Source organism: Microtus pennsylvanicus, chromosome 8, assembly GCF_037038515.1.
Source record: "Microtus pennsylvanicus isolate mMicPen1 chromosome 8, mMicPen1.hap1, whole genome shotgun sequence".
NCBI lineage: Eukaryota > Metazoa > Chordata > Mammalia > Rodentia > Cricetidae > Microtus > Microtus pennsylvanicus.
This window is the reverse complement of record NC_134586.1, coordinates 15,383,827-15,411,285: the sequence shown is the minus strand read 5'-3', so window position 1 is coordinate 15,411,285 and position 27,459 is coordinate 15,383,827. Positions and strand designations below refer to the sequence as shown.

Sequence of the window (27,459 nt, the reverse complement as noted above, 5' to 3'; positions counted from 1 at the left end):
GGAGGGCAAGCGAGTACGCAGCATCCTCTATGGCCCCTGCATCAACTCCTGACTCCATGTTCCTGCCCTGCCTGAGTTCCTACCCGACTTCCTTCCATGATGGACTGTAATATGCAACTGTAAGCCCAATAAGCCCTTTCCTCCCCAAGCTGCTTTTGGGCATAGTGTTTTATCACAGCAGCTCAACCCTAGGACATGTCTTTGTTTCCCTCAAGGTTGTATCATTAGTAATCATATATATGTGCTTCGATGCATGTCTGATTTCTTACCTTTTCAAGTTAACGCCTCAGAATATAAAATATACCGTGAACCTAGATACCTACAGAGTAAATATTTGATGAAATCAGTTTCAGGAACACCATAGGCTAGAACAGAAGAATGGTTCCATTTTGTTTGGGTTTTGTGGTTTCTTTGGTTCAAGTGCTAGGGAATCAAACCCAGGGCCTTGCACATGCTAGTTAGGCACTCTGCAGCTGGGCTCCATTCCCAGCAACAAAGTCTCTGTGTGGTCCTGGCTGGCCTGGACTCTCCATTGTGTGTGTGTGTGTGTGTGTGTGTGTGTGTGTGTGTGTGTGTGTGTGTGTGTTAGTTCTCAGAACGGCGGCAGTGGTTCTTCTCTTGTATATTGACATGGGTTCTGGGGAATCTTGAAATCAGGTTGCCAGGTTTGCATGGCAAACACCTTTACCCACTGAGCCATTTCACTGGCTAACGATTTTCTTTATACCCATTCTGTCTGCCTTGTATTGAACAGCATTTCTCCGCCTGCCTCTGCCTCCCAAGTGCTGGGATTAAAGGCGTGCGACACCACTGCCCGGCTAGTGTGTACTTTTAAACTGGTTAGGCTAAGCTTCTCATATGATTAAATATCTAAGTAGAAGTCATTGAGGCATATATAGGATGGAGAACAAATTTTTGTTGAGACAGTATATCATGAGGTACAGACCGGCCTCCTAACCCACTGTGTGGCCAAAGATAACCATAAACTCTGAAGTTGCTGCTGGGATCCACTGTTTACCATGTCTGGTTTGTGTGGTGCTAGGGATCAAAGTCAGCGCCTTATGACTGCGGTGAGCACTGTCCCACATGAGCCTCATCCCAGCCTCCCAGGACAGCGTAAGAGCTGCCCTTCCTCAGTGTGTCTGTCCTTGAAGGACTACAGAATCCTGTTTGTGCTAAAGTCCATGCAGGTACCTGTCTTTTCCTTCCTATGCTGTACTTGTATACCCTGAAATCAGGCAGGTAAGAAGGTTCTACAGTGTGCACTTGGCATAGGGAACGCAGGCCAGCACCCACTGTTCCATGTGATGTATCACCCGCCACTTCCATTTTAAAAGGCTAACCTCTCATCTGTGGTGCTGTGACCCCCTTCTTTTGTAACAAATAGGATGGCTCCTATCAAGGTAAGACCTGCAAGGAGAGGTTGCTTCTCACACTTATGTATAAACAGGTACCAGTTTCAATTTTATTTCATCATATTAACATACATGACATCAAAACGAGAAATGCACAACCGAACCATTCAGCAGCTTGCCTTACTCCACACAACATTATATTCATATTACACATTTATACAGTCTTTCCACTCTGACTTTGCACACGGTCTCAACGGTTCCAGCATTTCTCAGAGTCTAGTTTTGCTCATTAAAGTCACTGCTCTGCATCTGCAGAAGACTCCAGGCTTCCCTGTGCTCACAGAGCCAACACCACACCACCCACAGTGCGCCGCAGAGGCAGCCCTTTCAGTGCGGCAGTTGTGACCCCGACATCGGGTAAGATGACATTAGTGATGAAGACTGACCGCTGTAGAGAACGACTGTCACTACACAGAAGGGACCATGGCCCAGAGAGCCTTACACCCAGATACGGAATGATGGAGCTGCTGCTTTCATGTTTAAATTATGTCTTACCAGCGTGAGCAGATTTTAAGAGGGTGGGCTCTTACGCATTTAGTGTGTGTATTGAAATTTACTGTGAAGCATTGAGAACTTCTGATTACATAAGAGATTTTGATGTATATCAAAAACACAGATTGCTGAACAGAACCTCCACAGAGTGGCAACCTGTTCCCCGGGCAGTGTTCTGCCTTCGTCTGTGTCCAGACACAGCTTATCTGTACAGGACGTCCATGAGGACCATAATCCTCCTGATCAAGCCCATCAGCTTCGAACCATGTCATTCTATGCTGGTTTTAACAATCACTATAGGAAACATTAAGTCACATCCTAGTCAAAGGACTGTCCATTTCACAAACAGAGAAAAACCTGAGACGTGAGTCAGCCCCTGCTACACTTAGAGTAAAGAACAATGACCGTACCTGCCCCACCCATACCCTGCTGACGTGAATTAAGGCCTTGAGAAGGACTGTACTCTGGAAGATAAAACAAGCCAGGGAGCTGAAAGGCAGATAGGCACGATCATGTGCACACTTGTTCTTACTACCTTGTGTTCTCCGCTGCCAGGATTACGTCCACACGGTGATTGTCCGCCAGAGACTGAGAAACAACCGTGGTCCTCCATCTGACACGGCCCTTCCTCAGCCTGCTGGGACAGCTTTTGAACACAGCTCTCCTGCATTCACAACTAAACAAAAATCCAACAACCCCTTTGTGACTTTTGTAGTATGTTTTATTCTGAATAGGTCTTGCTTGCCAAAGCCCATGGTAAGTCTGGAAGTCTAAGATGATTCTAGAAATAGTACCCTTATTGCATACCACAGGAAAAAAAGACACCAAGGAAATTTGTTTCCTGCTTCAAGTTTTACCTTCTCGAATCTTCCTGTGTGCCACGAGACAGAACTGAGAAGCATCTGTTCTGGCTGAGGACCGAGGGCACTGTCACTCTGCTAACCAGCCCAGTGATTCACATTTATCTCCAACCCAAGTCTGTGGTCGATTTAAGGATTAACAACCCCACTTTAGATAATCAAATGTTTGCTGTCCCATCCCTGGCTTCAGTCTCTAAGCTACCTGACTGCGCAGTCTCTAGCTATGCTGAACTCTAGTTGGCTTCCCCTCTTCTGAAGCTGAGAAGAAGAGTACAATGGCAGCTGCCCATCCAGGCACACTGGGATTTTGTGCACAGATGGTATGAATTTGTCTGGAAAGTGATAAGTTATTTATTCACAATGCCTAGAAAATGGGCTCCTAGACATGGTAGTGGTGATGGCCCCAAATGTCCTGTCTGAGGTACTGGATTGGTTGAGTAGATCTGGGCAGGGCTCCTAACAGTTCATCCAGCAGAATGATGCCCATGTCCTTCAGCTGCCAATCAAGCTTGAATTTATGACTCAGCTTTGGACAGGATCATTGCTCTTGGACTTACCACTAGGGTCTGTCCCTAAAAGGGTCTTTCCCCCGACCCACAGCTGGCTCAGTCTCAGCGCTAAGGTGCACAGGGAAGGGCCCAGACAGAGGTGAGTTCTGAAGATCTCTGTTGCACATGAAAATAGGAGGGATTTTGCCCTCTAACATCAAAAACAAAAACCCTCGCTTTTGTAGGAACAAGATGTGCAATTCACTGAACAAAATCTCTTCTCCTGGCTGGGGGAATTCTAACATCTACCCTTCCACTCTTCTGAGAGAATTAGCTGCTCTCAGTGCAGGTGCTGAGAGAATAACTGTGTTGATCCATCTTTTGCTTTTACACCGTAGCTCTATATTCCAAAAATATATATGTATATACATATACATATTTCAGATTTACAGGGAATATTTTTTTGTGAACAAGAAACAAAACAAAACGTCATCAGAAGGGTCTTCTCAGGAAACCTCAATGATTTCCATGCTGCCTGAAAAGCTAGACTGACTGCCCACTTTGCCTAGCTCCTCCCTCGACCTATTCTCTGACATGATGCTCTCTCCGAATTCCATCTGGCAGCTTCTGCGTTTAAACTGCTTTTCAAAGGGGCTCTCTTCGTGCCAGCTGCGTCTCGAGTCAGCTCTGTCGCTGGGCTTCTGCCGCCTGCGAACAGAATAGACTTGGTCAGTGCAAGTGGGCAGCTGGCTACAGCTATAGGCAGAGTAACCGGTGTTGCCTCCGTAGATGGCGGAAGCGGAGTAGAAGTGTGAGGGCTCTGTGGCAAAATACCAGCTGCTGGGCAGGGAGGGGGCAGAGGACTGGGGCGCCAGAATATCTGAGTGCCAGCCCTTGAGACCGTGCCCTGCAGCAGACTTGGTGAGGTGTTGCTGGCTGGTGGAAAGGCCGAAAAGAAAGTTGGTGTGGTAATTGTCCTCAACACTCCCACTCCGATGCAGTGGTGAGAAGAAGGACCTCTGGGTGGTCCCACTACTGCTGGTTCTCACTGAGTGTAATCGCTTGCTCTGGCTCTCTGAAGGCCTGGTGGGTTGGGGCTGCTTGGGAACGTGGGCCTCCTCCTTATCTGGGCTGGTTTCTGGAGTCTGCTCTGATACCTCCTGTACAGGGGAGAACTGGCAAAGCTTGCTGGTCCCATCCAGTGTGGCAGAAGGCCTGTAGTACTCCACAGCATCCTCTGACGAGAAGCCATGGGAAGATGCTGCTACACTGGCCGAATACGAAACACACTTGATATCAAGAGAGAAGGAGCGCTTGAGCTTATTGCTGTCTTCCAGCTTCTCTGAGGACAGCTGGAGCCCGTTGAACGCCTGTACCAGGGGGCTGTCCTCTAAGAGTGGCGGCTGTAAGCTGGGCACACTGGCAGGATGCACAAGCCTTTGCCCTGATGCCTCTGAGGTAGAGCTGACACAGGGTGGACTTAGAGACAGCGCACTCTTCCATCCGCCCTCCGAGGCCGCAGACTCGCTGCATTTGTCCAGGTGCAGCAGCTTGAGTTTGCTCTTTGGCCCTGACATTCCAGTCTGCTTAATAGTCTTCTCGTAGTCCATGAGTTGGCCCAGAAAATTAAAGTTCGGCGATATGGTAGGTCTTTTTTCTTTCACAAATCTACAGAGAGGACAAAGCAAAACCCCTGAATATTACAACTGCACTTTGTCTTGAGGGCACTAAGAGAAAGTGAGGCATAGCGTTACTACACCTTCCCAGTGCTTTGGAATCGGGTTCATTTACAAGTTTAGGACCAAGGTGAGATACCTTACTCGGGGAGCCATGTGGGCGGTAGGATGTGTGCCAGTGGGCAGCCTCCAGGTTCCTTATTTCTAAGAAGCCAAGGCTTCCAGTGCAGTGGATAAGAGGACTGTTTGCTCAGCTCCGCCCCGTTATACACACATCTCCCAGAGATGGCACCAGATGGCAAAGCATCGCAGCACTCAATTCTACAGTTCTTTTTATATTCAGAATGACAGAACAATAGGCTACAAACTGACCTCTGGGTGCTAACTACTCCTGCTGTGCTGCCATATTCCATCCTTAACCTGCCTATCCAGATAGCCACAAAGTCCCAAAGTGAACACAGCTGCATGTGATGGGGCGGGACTCAAAGCCTGGACTGTCTAATGCCTGGGCCCATTTTTGTGACCACCATGTTAAAAATTCATCAAGACATAAAAACTCAAATAATAAACTGTAATATGAGGGTGTGGGCCTTCCCACCTGGCTTCAGCCAAGACAGAAAGATGACAGGGACAGAGACCTAACTGGAGAGAGCTGGTGCCAAAAGCGGACCCATCCCTTCAGTGATCAGCAGGAAAGACTGTCTAAGCAGCTCACTTCGTTCTAGAATTTATAGTTTGAGAAACTCAAATATTAAAATAAGTCAGCAGGGCACATCTATATTCTTGTTTTTCATATGAAAACCAGTTACTTCTTGCCGACAGGGCGGGTGAACTCAGACTCACCTGTTCTCTCAGTCCTGCCACTTCTCGCAGCCTAATCAGATACTACCTATAAAATCTGCTTTTCCCCTAATCAGATACTACCTATAAAATCTGGCCAGTTAGACAGGACAGGAAGTTTTATTCAGATTTTATGAATGAGTGCATCAGACTTTTTCATCTAGGAAGTACGGTCAAGCAGAACACTGGTGGGCACTGTGCAAGAGGCACTTTCCCCGCTTACCAATCAGAAAAGGCCATGCTTCTCTAGCAAGGGAAGGGAATACACTTTACTGACCTATTGTTACGAAAAGGCAGCTGAGGGTGAACATATGGCTAGAGAGAACGACAGCTAACCCACACTCTTTCTCCATCTCTGCAAGGCCATGGCCACCAAGGACCTGTGACCAGAATCATCTTGGTCTGCCTTCATCTACTCAGTCGCCTTCACAGGTCTTCCTGTTTCAGGGGAAACGAAAAGCATGTTCCATAAGCCATGTTCCTGCCCTCACCTGTAAGCCTCATCTAGAGACATGTCCATCCTCTTCATGATGTAGGCAATAGCAATGGTGGCAGAGCGAGAGATTCCAGCTAAGCAATGTATCAGCACACAGCCATTGGAAGCTTTTGCTTTCTCTGTGGGAGCAAATTTAAGAAAGGTCACTAGGAATTCCTTCAGTAAGGAAATCTTATACTAAGCATTACCCTGAATGTTACCGTCAGTGATTTCACCTGAAACTTCAAAGCAGGGCTCACGTACTGAGCCTCCTAATTATCCGTTAGTGCTGTTTATTAGAAGAAGAAGAAAGGCCATTAAGATCCCAAAGGATTACTAATAAGCAATGAGTTACTACCTCAGATTGCTTGGTTCTTATTTCAGAGCATTTACCATGCAGAATGCATGTGTGTGTACAGAGAATGTATGTATGTATGTGTGTAAGAATACAGAGTGGAAGACATCAACCGCAGCTACCATTCCTCAGGTGTAAAAAGGAGCACAGGTGTATGTATGGTTTTCAGACACTATTTCACGGGTCTGGAACTCACCAAGTAGGCTAGGGTAGGTGGCTGGCTAGCCAGCAAGCCTCGGGGCGTTCTTCTGTCTCTGCTCCCCAGTACTGCATTACAGGCAAACACCACGGTGCCCATCATCTTTCTGTGGGCTCTGGACATCAAACTCAGGTCCTCACGCTTGCACAGCAAGCACTTTAACAGGCAGAGCTATCTCCCCAGCTATTTATTAACTCAAAACTCATGTGTATGCTGGACCAGAGCTCGCTAATAGGAAGCAGGAGTTACTAACATATTGCATCATCTTAATCCCCCAGAACACGTTAGAGAGACTCGTGGATACCATTAGAAGCAAAGCCAGGGGATGCACCCGGTGCTGCCCTCTTTGCTGATGAGCTTTAAAAGCTTACATGTAGGAGCAGATGACAGTATCCCAAATGGCCTGGAAGCAACTGCCATGACTGATTCTGTTCTGAACAACTACACATGTGCTCAGCCATGGAGCCAAACCCTTCCCTTTCCATTTATTAGTCAAAGTTGAGGTTAATTTTTGAGACGGATTTTTCTCTGGATAGCCTGGAACTTGCTCTGTAAACCAGACTGGCTTTGAACCCAAAGATCTGCCTGCCTCTGCATCCCAAGTGCTGGAATTAAATGTGTGAGCCACCACCACTGGCAGCGAGGTTGAAATTCTTAAAATTATAAGAACACAAGGAACCTGCACTGGCTAATGAATATAAAGCTGGTTCAGCCTTGCAGCCTGTGATACAGACGTCTAGTAGATGCGATTTATTATTCATTATATACTCGTTCATATATATAATTCATATATATAATGAATATGTATATGTATATTCATTATCATTTAAGAGTAAGCAACAAGCAGTGTCCCTGCTAGAAAAGGAAGCCATACAAGAACAAATGAACACGACCCACACTGACACACAGAACCAGGCTGACATAAATAACACATGGCCTGCATGTAAATCCTGTTGTATTAGCAACACATTTATCTTCTACTCCATGTTCTTTCTTTCCCTTGGGATGTAAACTCAAAGCTACGGTTTACACCTAATGGCAATTCCGATTTTCTGCCACAGCCACTGTACTTTTCTTGTAATTTGGTTCTTCCCCCTTTTTTCTATCTCAAGGTATAAAATGTGTCTACACTGATCCCAGTCCCTAGCTGGACGCTGCTCCACACCCAGGCCTGGAAGCACTACGGGGGAAATGCAGTGCAGACCACTGCCCACCATGTTTAAAGCCCCAAATTCCACTCCCAGCACACACTAAAATCATCGGTTTCGGCTCTCTTAATGTTGAGTGTATTTTCTATTATGCTAATAATGATCTGGGCTGGAGAGTGGCTCAGTGGTAAAGAGTACTTGTTGCTCTTGCTGAGGACTGGGGTTTGGCTCCCAGCATCCACCCTGCAGTGTGCGAGTCCAGAGCCAGAGTATTAGATGTCCTCTTCTGACCACCTCAGGCACCAAGCACATACACACATGCAAAAAAATATGCAAAAGGATAAATATAGATCTAAAATAAAAATTTTAAATAATGATTATCTATAAAAACTAGACTATAAGAACCTATAATGGTCCTGTTCTCACACTCCTCAATGGTTCAAAACTAGCAATATTACACAAGCAGTTAATACTGACATATTTTTTAAAAGATTATTTTTTTTAAAAAAATGGGGGAAATGGCAGGAAGGCTCAGCAAGTAAAAGCGCTGGATGCATAAGCCTAACAGCCTGAGTTCAATCCCTGAAATCTACGGTGGGGGGAAAGAACCCATGCCCCAAAGCTGTCCTCTGCGGTGGCACACGTGTGCCCACACTCATGCATCACATTCGCAAATAACAAAAAAATTAAAAATTTTGAAGGAGGTTGCAAAGAGGTAAAACTGACAGCCATACAGGCAACAGCCTGAGTACCAGTGAAGCCACAGAACAGAAGAGACGCTGCCTCCAAGCAGAAGTGAGAGCTGACCCTAGACTGTCCTCTGACCTCCACACACGCTCATGTGACAGGTCTGCTGGGTTACACACACGCTAGACTCAATACATACAAGTAAGGAAACAAATGTTTTTGGAAACCTGACAGTAACATACATTGCAATGTGGATGATGGGTTTCCCTCTCCCTCCAACTTTTTCTATTATGCTCATGCTGGGTTTACAGCCACAATAATTTTTTCTTTTTTGTTTCTCGAGACAAGGTTTCTCTGTGTAGCTTTGGAGCCTGTCCTAGAACTCGCTCTGGCCTTGAACTCACAGAGATCCACCTGTCTCTGCCTTCCAAGTGCTGGGATTAAAGGCACGAACAACTACTGCCTGGCTCATCTGATTTTTAAAAATTAAACATAAAAGTGCTTATTCTATAATGGATTCATTTCACATAGTCTTGACAGACTGAGTGTAACCCGAGTCTCCAAGTGGAAGTCTCACACACAAAGACTTGGCCAAGAGGGGAAAGGAACCGTGCACAGGAAAGCTCTATCAGTCCTGAGCAGGGTGCTCAGGAAGCAGCCTACCCAGGCTGACACTCACAAGCCCTCCAAGAAATAGCTGGAGCTGGCTGCAAAGGTGGGAACATTTGGGGGGGGGCAGTCTTGGGAACATTAGGCTAAGAGACATATTTTTGTGTAGGAAATTAAGGAGCCTCTACAAGTTCTGAAGTGGGGAACATGAAGACAGAGATGGTGAAGCTGGAAATAACAGCAAGTTAGTACTACAGAAACCCAAGAACAATGTTTAGGCTTAAACAGAAAAGTACAGAAACCTTTGTCTCCAACAACAAATAATCAAGACGGAGGGAGAGGGCTGGAAAGTTAACTAAGGGAGCACTGAGGAGTCCCAGCTCACAGAGGGAAGTGATGGCCGGGGAGGTGACAGCACAGACCTACAGATGGGGAAAAAAACTGCTCCTGGCGATCTCTAAAATGTTCGTTAGTCAGAGAGGGCAACCTGTGCCCGCAGCCCCAGCGACCTGGGATGAGTGCCTAGGCCCAAAGTCTGAGGCCAGCCTCACACACAGCGGGAGCCTGTGTCGGAAGAAGCAAGGGTAGAAAAGGAGAAGTACAAACATTTCTTCAGAGCTGACTCTGAGCCAAGACTGCTGTAAAGGTTTGGTGCATACAGATCATTGCTTTGGTCCTTACATTATCCCTATGAAGGTCCACAACCTTCAGCCTCTACTTCAGGAACCAGGCATGCAAGAGTTTTAAGTTAGGTACACACAATCACTTAACTGATAACCGGGGAGGAAGGGCTCTTAGTTTGGCGCCAAAGTACATCCTTTGAATCAACTCTCTATGTTGCCTCAGTGCAGAATCAAGGACTTGGTGGGGGTGGGGTTGAGCAGGAGCTTGAAACATGTCTCTGAATCAACACGACATGCAATGGGAACATTAATCACAGCTGGTTTCTTCTTAAGGACAACAAATGGAATAGTATGCTGCATATACTTCTCAGAGGTGCAATGAAAAAGTATTAGTCTGGCGAATTTTCTTTATGATCATTTTAGTGTGAACTGTACGGTACAAAATAGCTTCTGTCCGTGTGCGTGAGAGTATGTGCTGGAATTTCACTGCACCAAAAACTACTTGAAACTATCCATGCATGACCTGAGGCTCAGGAAACCTTGTAACAAATAAAAGGACTTCATACCTAACAGGGTATTTTCACAGGACCTGACTTTACCCAGGGAAAACACAACACCAAGTAAGAGGGAAAGTCAGCCAGATTTATCAAACGTTTTCAAAAGATTTGCAAAGTGGAAGGGTGAGTTAGTTCTGAAAGCTTAACTTATTTTTAAGAACTTGCAACACATAATCACAGATCCTGCAAGGCTTAACCTTGGTGCTGTTAAAAGTCAGCTAGTAGGTCACAAGGCCAACGGCATGGCACACGTCCCCTTGACCACTAAATGTGGAAGTGACATCATATACTGTTTTCAGACATGAAATCTCTAAAAGAGGCAAAAAGGGAGGGGTAGCTATCCCTACCCGTGACACTATGACTCGAAGGGCGTGTCCCCTGGTCTTCAGCTACATACCTATGAAATCCACAGACTTGTCCAACCAGGGCAGAATTTTTTCACAAAAGCTGTCATTCACAGGCACTCGCAGGAAGTGAGATTCAGGAATGAAGTCAGGCTTTGGACACGTATTGCTGGCATTTAACACGTAGCCAATCCCATTCTGTTGCATCAGTTCCTGTAGAGGGAAAGAGCAATTAAAGAAAGGGACTAATTGTACTAAGAATCATTTTGGAAGATTAATGTTTAATACTATGACAAATATTACCAGTTTCTTTGCAAGAATTACTCACATAGTAAAACCCCAAAATCCAATGAAGTGACATTTACATATGCTATGAAATAATCCCCTGTACACTGTAAAGATTTGTCATTCAAATTGGTTTAATAAAACACTGATTGGCCAGTAGCCAGGCAGGAAGTTTAAGTGGGGTGACCAAACTAAGGATGCTGGGAAGGAGAAGAGCAGAGTCAGGGGTCACCAGCCAGATGCATAGGGAGCAGGAAATGAACGTGTCATGCTAAAAAAGGTACCACCACATGGCAGAGCGTAAATAAGGAATATGGGTTAATTTAATATGGGTTAGTAAGCTGGGTGGTGGTGGTGCACGCCTTTAATTCCAGCACTTGGGAGGCAGAGGCAGGCAGATCTCTGTGAGTTCAAGGCCAGCCTGGTCTACAAGAGCTAGTTACAGGCAGGCTCCAAAGCCACAGAGAAACCCTGTCCGAAAAACCAAAAAAAGGGGGGGGGGGTTAGGTAATAATAAGCCTGAGCTATTGGTCAAGCATTTATAAGTCATATTAAGCCTGTGAGTGGTTACTTGGGAATTGATGGATGGGAAAGAAATGTCTGTTTACATACACATTTAAAGTTGAAAGTGAAAATAGTAAAAGCCATTTAAAATAGTATGCCTGAGGAGCAACTACACGAGATCAATACAGTGAACCTCAGTTGTCTCCATTGCGAGAGAGAAGAGGAGGACAGAGAACACAGGAAACAACATATACAGCCCTTTTCCCACATGGACCAGGCTGGGTGTTCTCCAAGACCCAGGCCTGGGCATTCTTGTTGCTTGGTTTAAACAAACTTTTTGAAGGCTACATCTATTTATGTGAGTTCACATCTACTAGATATTGGGATGTCCCATAGGCCTTTCCCATTCAAATCCCAGAAACTAAACACAGTATCCTTCTCCCTTTTTTGTCCTGAACTCCTGTTTCCTCTCTCATTTCAACACTGATGAAAATGACACATTAAGAACATCCACCCAGCCAGTTGGCAAGAAAATATCACACGGCTCCTTTTCCTTTCTCATATCTAATCCCAATTCCAAAGGCCTACTGTAGTGATGAGGTGAGCAGGCCTGCTTTTCGTCCCGCCCAGCTCCCACATGGTTAGCTTTACACCCGAAATAACAACAAACAAATTGTATTCATTTAAACACTGTTTGGCCCATTAGTTTCAGCCTCTTATTGGCTAATTCTCACATCTTGACTAACCCATTTCTAATAATCTGTGTAGCACCACGAGGTGGTGGCTTACCGGGAAAAGATTCATGTCTGATCTGGCAGCTGGCTCCATGGCGTCTGACCAACTATGCTTTCTTTCTCCCAGCATTCTGTTCTGTCTACTCCACCTATCTAAATCCTGTCCTATCAAAAAGCCAAGGCAGTTTCTTTATTAACCAATGAAAGTAACAAATAGACAGATGACCCTCCTCCATCATTTCCCCTTTTTCTGTTTAAATAAAAAAGAGGGCTTTCATTTTAACAGAGTAAAATTACATATAGCAAAAGTTATAAAGCGAGAATTATAGTTACAATATTTATATCTATTTTATCTTTTATCATAACTAAGGAAAACTATACTATAACCATTCTTCAACTCCATCAAAGACTCCAGAAGGATATAGTATTACCTAAGTAAACAAGAAGTAAGCAACTTCCAAAACTCTAGAAATGACAGAGACATCTCACTGCCTGGACAGTCACCCAAAGTTCCTCTGTACCGTTGGGGCATCTATCTTCAGCCTTCAGGCCCATAGTATCCAGAAGACTTTTCCATAAAGCAGGAAATTTCAAAGACAGTTCAGTAACTTTCTGCTGTGTCCTGCAGAATGTCTCGCAGACTCTTTCATGAATCAGGAACCCCGAAAGACCATCTCACCTTTAAGCAAGTTCAGCAGTCCTCTCTCTAAGGCCTACCAAATCCCTTTGGTATGACTTCCTCTATTCATCCTCTCTTCCCATCCACCATTCAGCGAGTCTTCAATATGACTCTGTAGAAAGCCACCAGGGCGCTCCTGATATCTGGGGTGCATTTTCCCTTCAAACCATATTCAACAACTAGGGCATTTTTTTCTTCCCTCTTTGAGACAGTGTCTTTCTGTGCATCTCAGCCTGGCCTCAAACTCCAGACCCAAAATGATTCTCCTGCCTCAGCCTCTAATGTATCTGGGACTACAGGTGCATGCAATCATACTCTGCTAATCTTTCTTTACAACTAAGAGTAGGCTAAGTGCTCCTGATGCACACAGCCCGAGAGCCGGGCATGAGATCCACCCTCCCTCTGTGTTTAGGAGGCTCCACTCCCGTCCTCCTGGTGGCTTTCTTCCCACTTTCCCTACTCAGCCTGACTTTATGAATTCCTTCCCATGGACACACAATTAACTATTCCAGGTTCTGACCTTCTAAAGTTCTGGGTTCACACCATTATAACAACCCAGCATTGTAAGTTATATTAACAGTTCATTGTTTTGTTTTTTTTTTAGTTCCCACACCGGGAGTCGAACCTGGGCCACCTGGGTGAAAACCAGGATAACAGTTAATTCTTGTCTCCCCCATGAAACAGTAAGACAATGAGTAAGGTCCTTGAACTGGTTTTGTTTTCCTTGTGTAATTGCACTGATAACGAATTTGTTATGTGATAAACATTATCTACCACAGATCCAATGACTAGGCTAGCTGAAGCCCCACCTGATGAGCCTACCCACGCGGCCTCTCAGGACATCTAAGCCTGAAAGATTAGACTAAGCAACTCTGGTCATTCTTTTTCTTGGAATACCACCATTTTTACACTTTTCCAACTACTTTAAAGACTAATGGTAGTTTCCTGAAACATGTGGGATCTCTCTACTCATTTTACACTTGGCATAGCAAGTGTATTTTATTTTGTACAAAGGATACAGATTGTCTGTGCAACCCTTTCTCGTTTCTGAGATAACACCAAGAAACACCTTTTGACTTATGTGGCCCTCTTGGATTGACAAACCCCTTCTTTACACCAGGGCACAAGGCTCCCTGATGGGCTCATCTGCTCCGGTGAAGCTATGATCAGACCATGAAGATCTTAGTGGTGTTCATGACAACCTCTTCTCTTCAGAGTTTGAGGCAGAGCACACCCGTTTGCCTCCAGATGACCCACAGATACACTAAGTACCATCTGACTCACCACAGGCCCGTATGTCCCTGGTAAGGACTGAGGCTTTTCTTAGTAATGTTTTTGAGGAAGCAGGCAATACTTTTTTCTCTTCTTTACCAATAGTATTACTAAGTTACATTATGTTAAAAAGCAGAATGAGGCCGGGTGGTGGTGGCGCACACCTTTAATCCCAACACCCGGGAGGCAGAGGCAGGTGGATCTCTGTGAGTTCGAGGCCAGCCTGGTCTAGAAGACCTAGTTCCAGGACAGGAACCAAAAAAAGCTATGGAGAAACCGTGTCTCGAAAATCAAAACAACAACAACAACAACAACAACAACAAAAAAGCAGAATGAGGGGACTGGAGAGGTGGCTCAACAATTAAAAGTGCTTGTTTTTGCTGAACTGAGGTTCTGTTCCCAGCACCCACATGATGGTTCACAATCATCTATAACTCCAGTTCCAGGAGCTCTGACCCTTCTTCTGAACTCCATGGGCACTGAGCATGCACGTGGTACTTATCTGTACATGCAGCCAAAACTTTCATATATGTAAAGATAAATGAATCTATTTTTTTCTTGGTTTTACAAGACAGGGTTTCTCTGTATAACCCTCTTGACTGTCCTGGAACCCAGGCTGGCCTCAAACTTGCTGAGACCCACCTGCCTCTGCCTTCCAAGTGCTGGGATTAAAGGTGTACACCACCTGGCCTAAATTTTTTTAAAGAAGCTAAGGAAAACAGTAGCAGAGTGCTCTACCTACCAACTCAATAATGAAGACACAGACTTTTAGAAAGGGTGCAGTGTGCTTACTATAACAGTCCCAATGCAACAGGCAATGTTAGGGACAAAACACGCTGCAAGTCACTGATGACCACACAATATGGCAAGGGGCCTGACATGCAGCCTGACAGCCACACTTTACAGAAATGACAATTTAACCTATATTCAAAAATACTGATGACCTTTATTAGAGGACTATTAATAGAACACTGTGATATGTAGTACGTATTAAAAAGATAGCATCTTAAATATTAAGAAGCTAATACCTACTATATGCCAGGCACTGTACTGAACATTTATGAGTTTACTGGATCCTCACACTTTCTGTGTGGTATGTGCTCGTACTGTCTCCATTACAGATGAGAAAACTGAAGCTAGAGGTTCTAGAACATATCCCAGGTCTCACCTCCACACGCTGGTCTTGCCTGCTATACACAGATTTAAATTCAAACACACTCACTCCAGAAACTATCCTTTTAGTCCCATAATATGCAAAACTTAAGTTCCTTTTATTGCAAATTAGCCTGAACAATAAAGCAACAACCCCAGAAACCCACAAACTAAGTGTTGTGGCACCTTTCTTTAATCTTAGTGCTGGGGAAACAGAGGCCGCCAAATCCCTGAGGCTCCCTGGCCTACCACCCTAGCCTACAGGCTAGGACAATGAGCGACTTGTCTCCGAAAGCAAGGTAGACAGCTCCCCCAAGAACAACCCCAGAGTTGACCTTCTGGCCTCCACTCACAGCATGCAATCCACCCCTCCCACAAAACTATCACCAGCTGCTGCTGAACATTCCTTAGGGAATAAGACAGAACTTGCTAAATGTAAGGTCAATTTTTAAAACAAAAAGGCGAACAAAATACTAACATGCCACATAAGATGAAAATGCAATTTGACTACTAAGTTAAATTCCATGGGTACCTTTGTCAATAGATTTGTAGCTACCACATCAGTGGGAATGTCAGTTAAAGAAGAAAATCATTAATGATGAAATGTGACTTCTAGTCTAAAATTACATATTAAATTATTATATATAACATAAAGTAAGAACAGGGCTATCTGGGAAAAGTAAGAGAAATAATTATGCAGGACAGTGGACAAAAATGTTTCGACCACAGTACACGATACATTTGAATGAAAATGTCTTCATGAAACCTACTACGACATAGGTAAAAAGAACCCCAAGTCAGCCTGGGCTAAAAACAATTAGTAAAGCAAATGCGCATGAATTCACTAATTTCTAGTGCAAGTTCTCTCCTTAGAGGAGTAGGGTTTAGGAAAACCACATGAAACACAACCATCTGTTTTTACTGTGTAAAAGAGCAAGGTCTCCCAACGGGCTGGAGATGTAGCTCGATGGTAGCACAGTTGCCTAGCATACATGAGGCTCTGGGTTTATTCCTATTACCAAACTAAAAAACAATAAATACATAGTAAAAAAAAGAAAGAAGTAAGGAAACAAAGAACTTAGGAAACAATGTCAGTACAGACATCTCCATTACGACTGCCTCCAAACATTTACAGCTGCCTCATTCCCACCTAGTTTACTTAGGTCATTCAGAGACAAGTCTCTTCCCTCACCCTCATTTCATCAGCAATGCACTATTCTAATTAATGCACATAATTACAACAACAAGCACACTGGCCCAAACAGGCCTGAGGCAGACGGCTGGCTTCTGGTAAGCACACTAATCAGGCTCTAGTGTCAGGTGTGCTGCAGGGAGAGCCACGGCCAGACAGAGGGCACACGGATTTGACACAGGATCTCTGACGCTAGTCACATACATTTTAGTTCAATACAACTCGATTAGTTGTTCGCTTTACTGATGTTTCTTTTATATTTTGATGAATGTGCATATAAGTGGCTGATAGGGTGTATTAATTTAAACTTTCTTATTTTTGTATGTGGGTTTATAGATGCAACATGCATGCAGTGCCCACAGAGACCAGAAAAGGGCATCGGCTCCCCTGGAACTGGAGTTAGAGGCATCTGTGAGTTGCCCACATAGGTGCTAGGAACCAAACCTAGGTTCTCAGAAAGGACATTTACTGTAAGTTTTAGTGGTATAACTTAAAAGTACATTTATGAAGAATAAGTATTTTGTGAAATGATTGTTATTCCTCATAAGTGGGTGCTAATGCCTTTGTCATAAATTAGATACATTTATATAATTTTCATTTTATTTTGTCACATTATATAAAATATATATAACTGAATAATTACTCTGTTCTGTAATTAAATAGCACAATCTTTAAGCTTCTAGACTAGTCATCTTACACTGTTAAATATTTAGCTTGGACTTTGAACTAGTGCTAACAGTGCCCTTCCAATGATAAGATAAAGCTCTGGTCTTCAATATCCCTGACGTCATGGTGCTTGCGTTCTTTGGACTCCCCTTCACTGCTTACCCTCAGGGCCTCCAGCCTGCCGGGTAATAGCTACAAAGTTTACGAAACTCCCACTGCCTGCAGCCCACTCCGGAACTCTCTTCTGTTTGCTCACATGCTCTTCACTCTGATGATCCTATGCAGGTCCCTGTTCTTCTGTTCTTCGTCCCCATGGAAGCTGCCTCCCTTGTCCACCTTGCACTCCAGAGGCAACTGCTGCAGCCACCCCCTTGCTTCTACCCCAGTTCCTTCGCCCTATCACTTCTCACGCTTGCCAACTCTAATTACTAGTTGTCACTCATCCTCCACTGAATCTGCATGTGTGCTCATGTCTCCGAACGCGGCTATGGAAAAACCTCGGCAACGTCATCTGCTTTCACTTTTGATTCCGACTCCTCAGCAATCAAGGTTTCCCGTCATGTGCTGTCCCCTCTCATGCCATTCCATCATGTCCCTTCCCCTCAAAACTTCGATTTCTGTTCACCCTTTCTTACTCTTAGTTGATGGGAGATCTCGTTTTCCTGCTACATGGATTTCATCCACCACAGGTCCTCTACTAGCCACACATCTGTCCAGTCTATCTTCCCAGCAGCTGTCAGTCCCTCTACTTGCTAAGTAAATTCAATTTTTTTCTTATTCAAGGATGTGACTCTAGTAATTGCTGGCTTCTCTCCTACATCGGTTTTCTACTGTCTGGGATGATCTCCTCTACTAACAATCAAAGCATTTCTCCCATCTTTAAAATAGCTCTTTGCCTTAAGCTCTTCTTTTTAGCAGAATTCCTTGGAACAGTTGCTGATGCCGGTATCTCCATTCCTTTCTATCTATTATGTCTTGCACCCATTTATCCCACAGGCTTTCCTACCCCTCAACAAGATGCAGATCATATGTTACCCTTGATCTCCATGTTACCCTATCCAATAGCCAATCCTTAGCTTTCATCTTTCTTGACCTACAGCACCATCGGGCACACTGAATTAGACCCTCTTTCTGGGTGGGACCATTCACTTGCTTCCTGGACTAGTCTCCATTTCTTCCCTTTTTCAGTATTTATTTCTAAGAACACTTGGTTGAATACTTTCAGTGCTAATTGCCCTATGGCTTAATCTACTTCTCCACTTAGATTTTCTTAATCTTATTTTTATGATACTAAAAACTGGCCACATGCTAATGACTCTGAAATGTATACCTCCTCTTTCAAAGACCTCATTCTGAATTCAAACCCCACCTGGCTACTCAGTATGTCCACCTGGAAATTTAGCAGGCATCACAAACTTGGTGTGCCCATCCTGCACCCTTCCTGCACTTGCCAGCTGCATCCCAAGTCTCCTTGACATCAGACACATAACACACACACACACACACACACACTCACTTCTGCCATCTGGTCTACCAGAAAACTCTCAGCTTTGCATTCAAATCTAGCCAGAATCCAACCACTTGTCATTCCTGTTACCAACTTGATTCCAACTATTATCAGACTACCAGGCCTGCTTTATGGCCATTTTGCTTCTGTCCTGTAGGTCACACAACCTATCTTCCAACACTGGCTCTAAAGTGATGTCATAATATCTTGCCCTGTTTCTCCCAGAGGAAATCTTTACAAGGCCTCAATGCACAGTCCTGCCCTGCACCCTCCCAGTCTTCCTCTCTGGCCAAGCCTTCCATGCTCATGCTGTTCCGGCTACTCTAGTCTGCTTGTTAGCCTCTGATCCAATTCACTCTGCTCTCTTCCTAGTGGCTTCTTCTGCCTGCGTCCCTCTTCTCTAGATAGCCAGATGATTTGCTCTTTGACCTCTTTCAGGTATTTGTTTAAAGTTATCTCAGTGAGATAAATTTAAGCTTCCAAGCCCTTTTCATTAAAAACCATACTACACAGATAATCCCAACCTCTTACCCTAATTCGGTCAGGGTACTTACCTCCATAAGCACTTATCACCATAACACACAGGTAATAAATAATGGATTGCACTATATAATTTATCTATATGCTCCACTTACTGTCTATTCTCTTTACAGATGTATCCCTAGTACTGAGAATACTATCTGTCAAACAATAGAGACTCACAAATGATCAATGAACCATTGATCTTTAACATATCTTTAAAATGACTAAAATTATGATCTAGTAGCTACTTTATTAGTATCTTTTGATGAAGAATCTCCATAGATGTTTCTAAAACATGTTCATTTGGGAAGGCATAATAAAATGTGATTAAACTATGATCCAATCATTTTATAACTTAAGAGAAACTGTTTTACCTGGGATTCCCATATTTATTTAGAAAAAATGGGGGGCTTCTGAGTAAATTAACAACATGGGGAAAAAACATTTTAGCAGCTGTGCTGAAGTAGTTTTTAAGGACAAGTTAAATTGCCTGCATCAGGTCGCAACTGTTTACATATAAAGTTATAAGTATTTGAAGAATAATCATACATATAGGGGCTCATCAAGCATCAAGGTGCTCTTTAAGCATGTTATGGGGCATGAAGAGCAGGCCGTCTACTGAGAGAGGAACAGTGTATAAGGCAGACAGCTGACAGAGTAGCACAGATATCGACACCAAGAGGAGTCTGGTGTACATGGCAGAGCAGAAGAGTAGCACTGGCGTGAACCCAAAAGGAAGGATTCTGAAAGGACCCTCAGTGAGAACGCCAGCCTTCATCTGAAGCTTGGACAGAGACACAGCATTTCTACAGTACCCAAGGAAACTGTTTCATACCTACAAAGATAATAAAATTACTGGATGTCCAATCTCTTTATTAAAAAAAATTCACAGCTTTTGCGTATATCCTCTTGTGTAAACACTATGTAAGCATATGCAATACTACATTGTTTCAGGAGGAAAGACAGATGCGAAGTTTGTATAGGTTCAGTACACATGTAAGTTTTTGCATATTTTTAATCTGGAATTGGTTAAATCCATCATAGACATGGAACCCAAAGATACAGAGGGGTAATTGTACAGTTACTGTGAGCGGAATGCAGAAAAGAAACAAAGACAAGAGTGCAGCAGTGTCCAGAAGCACTGGCTACAGTCCATTCTGACGCTGAGAAGATAAGCAGAGAAGAGATCAGAAGAGCTGCAAAATTACAGTCAGGTCATAGGATGTCTTAAAGTCAAACTAAGGAGTCTTAATGCTACTATGCATCAACTCATGTCTGCAATTTTAGCCCTCAGAGGCTAAAGCAGGAGGATTACATCAAGTTTGAGGCTATCCTGAGCTAGATAGTCAGTTCCAGGACTTGCTGGCCTAGAGACTAGGATGCAATCTCAAGAACAAAGCAAAACTTAAAATGAAAAGACATCTAGGCATGTCATGCTCCTGGACAGCCAGAGCTACATGGCAGAAACTTGTCTCAGCTACCCCATAATCCACCCCACTTACTGTTAAGTAAAAAGAATTTTACCAAATGTCATAATAAGAAGGCTGATGAACACCAGACTTATTAGAAACAATTCATAGATAGTGTGGCATGGAATAGTCAATGAGTCCCACACGCCCAGAGCACAGCCCAGCACATTTTCAGTCCCACAATGTCCTGGGTTGATTCCCTGTCCTCCCTCAGCTTTAATTTCGTCCTGTTAATTAAGGCTGGTGGTGAGAATATCATAATGAAGGCAACAGTATGAGGACATACAGTATGTGACATAAAGTCTCACTAAATATTACATCGCTTTATCCTATTTTTAAAACAGCTTGTAACTGGGCATAGTGGCACATGCCTGTAATCCCAGCACTCAGCAGGCTAAAGCAAGAAAGTTCAAGGCCAGTCTGGGCTCCATAATGAGACCCCCCCTTTCTTATAGGTAGAATGTAAGTTATGTGATATATGAAATTTTATATATATTTTTTATCCAAAAAGCATATAATGTAAATTTTCCATGAATTCCAACTTTTCCTTTCTTTTTCTTTTTTTTTTTCTTTCTTTCTTTTTTTTTTTAATTTTTCAAGACAGGGTTTCTTAATGTAGCCCTGGCTGTCCTGGAACTTACTCTATAGACCAGGTTGGCCTTGAACTCATAAGAGATCCACCTGCCTCTGCCTTCCGAGTGCTGGGATTAAAGGTGTGTACCACCACCACCTGGCTAATTCAAATTTTACTTCCTCTTAATTGGCATTAAATAAAGCAGGTCAGCTCTAGGAAAGGGTTCTCCTGCAGAGTAAAACCATGAACTTAAACAATGGTTAACACATAATAAATATGTCCAAAAATAATATTTATGGCCAGGTGTGGTGTTACAAATCTCTCTGAGTTCATGAACCACCTGGTCTACATAGTAAGTACCAGGAAGGTCAGTCAGGATTCTATAGCAGGACTCTATGTCAAAACAAAACAAAGATATTCATATTTATGAGTCAAAAGAGAATGTTTAATTCTGTTATTGTAATTTCCATTAACTTACTTCTTTGAGACAAGGTCTTGCTATACACAGCAGGTAGCCTGCGCTGGCCTGGAATGTTCTGTATCCCCCAGGCTGGCCTTGACTGGCAGCTCTCCTGCCTCTAAAGTGCAGGGGTTGCCTGCCTGCACTATCAACTCTTGGCACGTCACACTTTTTATTTCATTTAAAAGTTTATCTCCTAGAGTAGGAAATACACTCTCTCTATAGTTAGAACTAAGTCTATAATCTGTTCATAAGATCATGGAGTCTTATGGATACTGATGAAAAGATGGCCTTACTAAGACTGTCTCCCTACACACACAAGTTCTTTATGTTCAGCTAGTCTGAGAGCAGAAGATCTCACTGAGTCATACAGGCATTACACCTCTGATTAATGTTACTTTAATTTTTCTGAAGTCAATTTGCATTCAACATTGACCTCAAGTTCTACCTCCTCCTCCTCCAGCCTTTCTCAGACCACTCACTGCATGTGCCCCCACCATTTCATCTGAGCATTACATGGGGACTAGAGTTGGGAATTATCAGTTTTCAGGGGAAGAAACCAAGGGTTAGCAACTCAAAGTGACAGAGAGGCTAGGTGGAGAATTGACATGAAAACTGTTTCTACCCAAAGCTGTCTCTCAGCCACCGAGTCAGGCTGCGTCAGCGGGTCGTGTGAATTATTCTTCTCCTCTAAACGGCCAGAATGAACACTGCATGGTGTTCTACACAGGTACCTACAATATTCTTAGTGATAATCTGGTCATCTTCCCCCAAATCAGCCCTTGACAATGCTGTGTACAGGCTATTAACCAGCACCTACACAAAATAAATACGTCAGCACAAGTCCTACCAGGAGCATAAGAAAACAGTGTGGGAAAAATCAATTTTGCATGTTAAAAGGCCACAATAAAACAAAAAGCACCACATAAAGCAGCAAGCCAGGTAACAGCAAGTCTTTAATCCCAGCGCCTGGGAGGCAGAGGCAGAGGGATCTCTGAGTTCAAGGCTAGCCTGGTCTATAGAGTTCCAGCACAGTCAGAGTTGTTACATAGAGAGATACTGTCTCAGAAAACAAACAAACAGAACACACACACACACACACACACACACACACACGCTGATGGCAGATACTTTACTGACAGTGGGTCGCTCCAGACACAACAGTTTTAGGCTACTCACAGTAGGTAATTTTATCAGCACTCTTTTACTTTTATGGGATAAAGGAGGAAACTAATCAAAGAACTTGAAGGCTGGACAGCCAGCTCAGTGGCAGAACACTTGCCCAGCATACACAAGGTTCCAGAGTTATAAGAGAAAAGAAAAATAATCATTCAAATAGCGGAGAGTCTCAAACTTCTCTCAGTCCAGATAAGAAAAAGGCATCAGCAATGACTTTAATACAGTACAATCAACGCTTCTCATTTCAACTGTAAAGACCAGAGAACAAGAGAACAGATTATAAGAAACAAACAGTACAGTGTAAGGGAAAGAACAGTACAGTGCAGCCAGTGAGTTCTCATGGTTTTCAACAGACGGCACACCTCTAGAATGTGAGAAGTAACTAGTTCATGCGAGCAGTTGGACCTTAATGTCCACTAAGGTACCTGAGGCTTCATATAGCTCTTACCATCTAAAGTGTGGCCACGCCAAACTGAGCTGTAAAGTATAAAACACATGGCAGACCTCGAAAACTTAATACAATGAAAAGAACATAAAACACATTTTTATACTGACTATTAAAATATTGACTTAAGTGAATGACTTAATTAAAATGAACTCTAAATTGTAGTCAACGTTTTAAATAAAGCTACTAGAATATTTTAAATTATGCATATGACTTGTATTATATTTTTACTGAAAATCACTGATGAAGAATTGGTTGTTAAAAAAAAAAACAGAAGGAGGCAGAACTCAAGTATGATCCCAAAGACTGATGGGATTTGCCAGTCCTTCTGTACAGCCTGATACAGAGAATTCCATTTTCCAGAAAACAAGTAAGATCTCTGCCACTGAAGCCCATGACAAGATCTTGGGTGAATGACTTAACAATTTGGGGCCAGGCTACATCCCAATCCTATGTGGATTAAACACAACAATGTAAACAGTCTGAGCTTGAAGACCTCACTATATAGCTCAGGCTGGTGCATGTTGGGATTACAGATGTAAACCATTATTCCTAGGAGCCAAGCACTTTAAATATAGTAGCATGTAATTGAAATTTGGGGTCAACTTATCTTCAACAACTTAGCATTGCATTATACTCCCTCCATTATATTAACTAGGAGCCTCCTAAGAAAATAGCTGTGCTTTTAACATATTTTGGTGGCATTTTATTTTGTGTGTGCATATGCATATTCACATGAATGCGTGTGCGTACATGCGTGTACTGTGCATATGTTTGTGTGTGTATAAGCATGCTCACATGCGCATGTGGAAGCCAGAGGTCAACCTTAAGTGTTACTCTTCAATAGCAATCCACTTTATTTTTTAGGTAGGTCCCTTACTTAGCAGGACCTAGGGCTTGCTGAGAAGACTAAGCTGGCTGCACAGTGGACTCCAGGAATCTAATTGTCTGCACCTCCTCCATGCTGGAATTATAAACACAGACCAGTACTCCGTTTTTAACATAGGTGGTGGGGATGGAATTCAAATCCTCATAAATGTGCTGCATGCACTTTACTGATCAAGCTATCTCCCTAACCCCAACACACATGCTCAAGCCACGGCCAGTGAGACAGACCACTTCTTGTTGCCTGTGTAAGCTGCCTCTCCAGCACCATGTCTGCCTGCACACCATCATGGCAATGGACTAAACCTAGGCACTGTAAGCCACCCAATTAAAAGTTTTCCTTTATAAGAGTTGCCATGGCCATGGTGTCTCTTCTCAGCAATAAAAACCCTAATTAAGACAATGATGCTTATGAAAGAGTAAATCTGTGCCATGTATCTGTAATCCCAGCCTTCTGAAGGTAGTAGCAAGAGGATCAGAAATTGAAAGCCAACCTCAACTAAAAAAGCTCAAGACTAACCAGGGCTTATGGACCCTAAGAAAAATGAAACTTAAACAACTAAAAACAAAACGGGGTCATGTTGTGAGTTCACTTAACACTTCTGGAATAACAATTTTCTCACCTAGCAAAATAAAAGTGGCTAACTAAATCTCTAAAATCTTCAGCTCAAAAATTCTTGTCAACAATGAACCTCGTGGTCAAAAACAAATTCCTGTCCAGTGTTTCGAAGTTGCTCAGCTTTCCAATGCGTCTTCAGCTCTCTCTCTTCCACACCTTAGTGACAGTCTTCCATAGTGACTTCTGCTGAAACTAATGTCCCATAAACTTCTCTAAGTCCATTCTGCACCCACAAAGACTCTACATTCTCTGTTTACTGCACACCTAGAAGTCCATGCAGCAAGTGACACCAGAAAGCTGTGCATTTCCCAATTCTCAATCCAGGTTCTGGGCTGATTGCCTTCACCCCGTGAGTCCTCACCCAGTTGTTAGGATGAAAACGGAACAGAGAAAACTCAATGTGTCATTGTCAAAAATAAATAATACAATGTTCTGTAACTATTTGTACTAACTGGTTAAGGTTTACCAAGAATAAACAGAAACCTTAACTAGTGTTTTAATTGTTTTTAACCTGGATTAAAGAAGCCAAACATCTCTAGCTTTGCTACAGGAACACATGTAACTTTAGAAAATTAATTTTGCTTTCTGTAACACAGTTTACTAATCTGTAAAACAGGATTAATAGTAAGCCACATGCTCAAAGGCACTGTGACCCCACCAGAGGGGTTCTGTTCATACTTAAACTGTCAAATCTCAAGTAGGCAGATCTCAGTAAAAAGCAAAAATATTAATAACACACTGTGGAGGCAAATCCTACAGAAGCAGGGGCTGTGCTGTAAAAACAGTGAAAATGCCTCACCGATGCACAAAGACAATATTTTTCCTCCTAAAACATTTGTTTTCTATCCGCTAAGAAGACCACTATGTCCTTTCCAGCCAGTCTGACGGTTCCCATCACTCCAGAAGACACTAAGGGTAACCGCTGCCTTTATCAGGCAGTGTTCTCAGATCACCAAGAGCTGCATTCGGATCGCCACGTGCTTCTTCAATTAGTAACACCATAAATTAAGACATTTTTAGAGAAAATTCTCTTTTCCAAACAGGAAGAGAACTTTTATTTTTTAGCATTCCTGCTTAAGAGCATGTAAGCTACAGAATCAGATCATAGTTCTACTATTGTTGTGATTGTGCATTAGCACAGAAGCCTCCATCCAATCTGCGTTTCTACAGGTTATGCCTATTCAGTGCTATCCACAGCTTTTCAGCAAGAATCCATAATCCTCTCTCTGCAAATTGTTCCAGCCAGCTTCAAACACAGCGGAACTGACAGAGCACACTTCTGAGTCTCTGTCCTTGGCATTTTTGATCATCTCTCCCCATTCTGCTGCCAGCTGTCACCATGAGGACCTTCCTCAATCCAGGCCTGACCTGAATGCATTGTAAGTGTAGGACACCCAATTACAGTAATACAAAAACTACCAGCCCAAGAAGACAAAGCTAATGGTATGAAAAAAGAAAGAAAGAAAGAAAGAAAGAAAGAAAGAAAGAAAGAAAGAAAGAAAGAAAGAAAGAAATCTTATTTCAAGTTTCTTGGACCTATGAGGAAAACAAACAGCAACAGTTTGGGTGTCCTATGGCAATAAGTAATACCAAAGCAATACTAGAAAGATAATGCGACCCCTGTGGGAGGGAGCTCGTCGCCGGCACACTAACGGTGCTCCTCCTCTCTGGGATCACAGAATGTTCCACCACTTCTCCAGCTGCTACCAACAGACACATACAGAAAGGCGTTTGGAAGCACCCACCTTGTTGAGGACATCTCGTTGGCAGCCAAGATAGAGATTGGGAAGAATTCGAGTTGGCCCAATGTTGGCAACAGGTAAGCAAGGCTGAGATATGCAGGTAGGGACTAGAGTGGATTTTCCTTCACAGAGGCCAGGGAAACAACGAGAGAACTCAGCAAACCCACCTAAGAATAAACATTGTATGATTATGCCATGTACAATGTAAAATAAACCAGCCTTCTGGAACTACTTGACTAAAACCATTTAAAACAGACCCAAGCAGGTAACACTGCCTATGCGCATCCTTCCTACAGCTGCTGATGCTAAAACTGGTGTAGAATCCAGCGCTGACTCCAGCTTATAAGGCTGTAGTATGGACGGGCAAGTTCCAAAGGCCCTGAAGATAATCACTGCCTTCCTTAGACAGTCTCTTAATCCTCACATACTCTATGACATGTGATCCCCTTTCTCTCTCCATAAAAAAATGTTACTATGGGACATTAAGGATTTTAAGTCAATAGCAAAGAAGTCAAAAATAATTATTCACAATAGCAAACAAATGGGTATTTTAAAAAGTGATAAACTGAGTGTTACTCGTTTAGAGTAAAAATAATGCTGTAAATTCTTCCAGGATTCTGGGTAGTAGTGGTGGTGGGATAAGACAAGGTCATGAGCCAGGCAGTGGTGGCACCCGCCTTTTATCCAGCACTGGGAGAAGGGAGAGGCAGGCGGATCTCTGTTGAGTTTGAGACCAGAATGGTCTATAGAGTGAGTTCCAGATCATCCCAGGCTACATAGAGAAACCCCATCTCAAAAAACAAAC

General features: G+C 43.3%; 1 protein-coding gene across 1 annotated transcript in view; it reads right to left on the bottom strand.

The window, feature by feature from the left end:
- Positions 1-1,436: 1,436 nt before the first annotated feature.
- Positions 1,437-27,459, bottom strand: part of Dusp16 (dual specificity phosphatase 16) — a 79,399-nt gene continuing 53,376 nt past the window's right edge. The window contains exons 4-7 of the mRNA XM_075982509.1: positions 26,658-26,821; positions 10,822-10,981; positions 6,263-6,386; positions 1,437-4,923 (exon numbers count right to left, since the gene is read on the bottom strand). Of these exons, the coding sequence (XP_075838624.1) occupies positions 3,762-4,923; positions 6,263-6,386; positions 10,822-10,981; positions 26,658-26,821 (1,610 nt within the window). The 3' untranslated portion in view covers positions 1,437-3,761. The remainder of the gene's footprint in view (positions 4,924-6,262; positions 6,387-10,821; positions 10,982-26,657; positions 26,822-27,459) is intronic.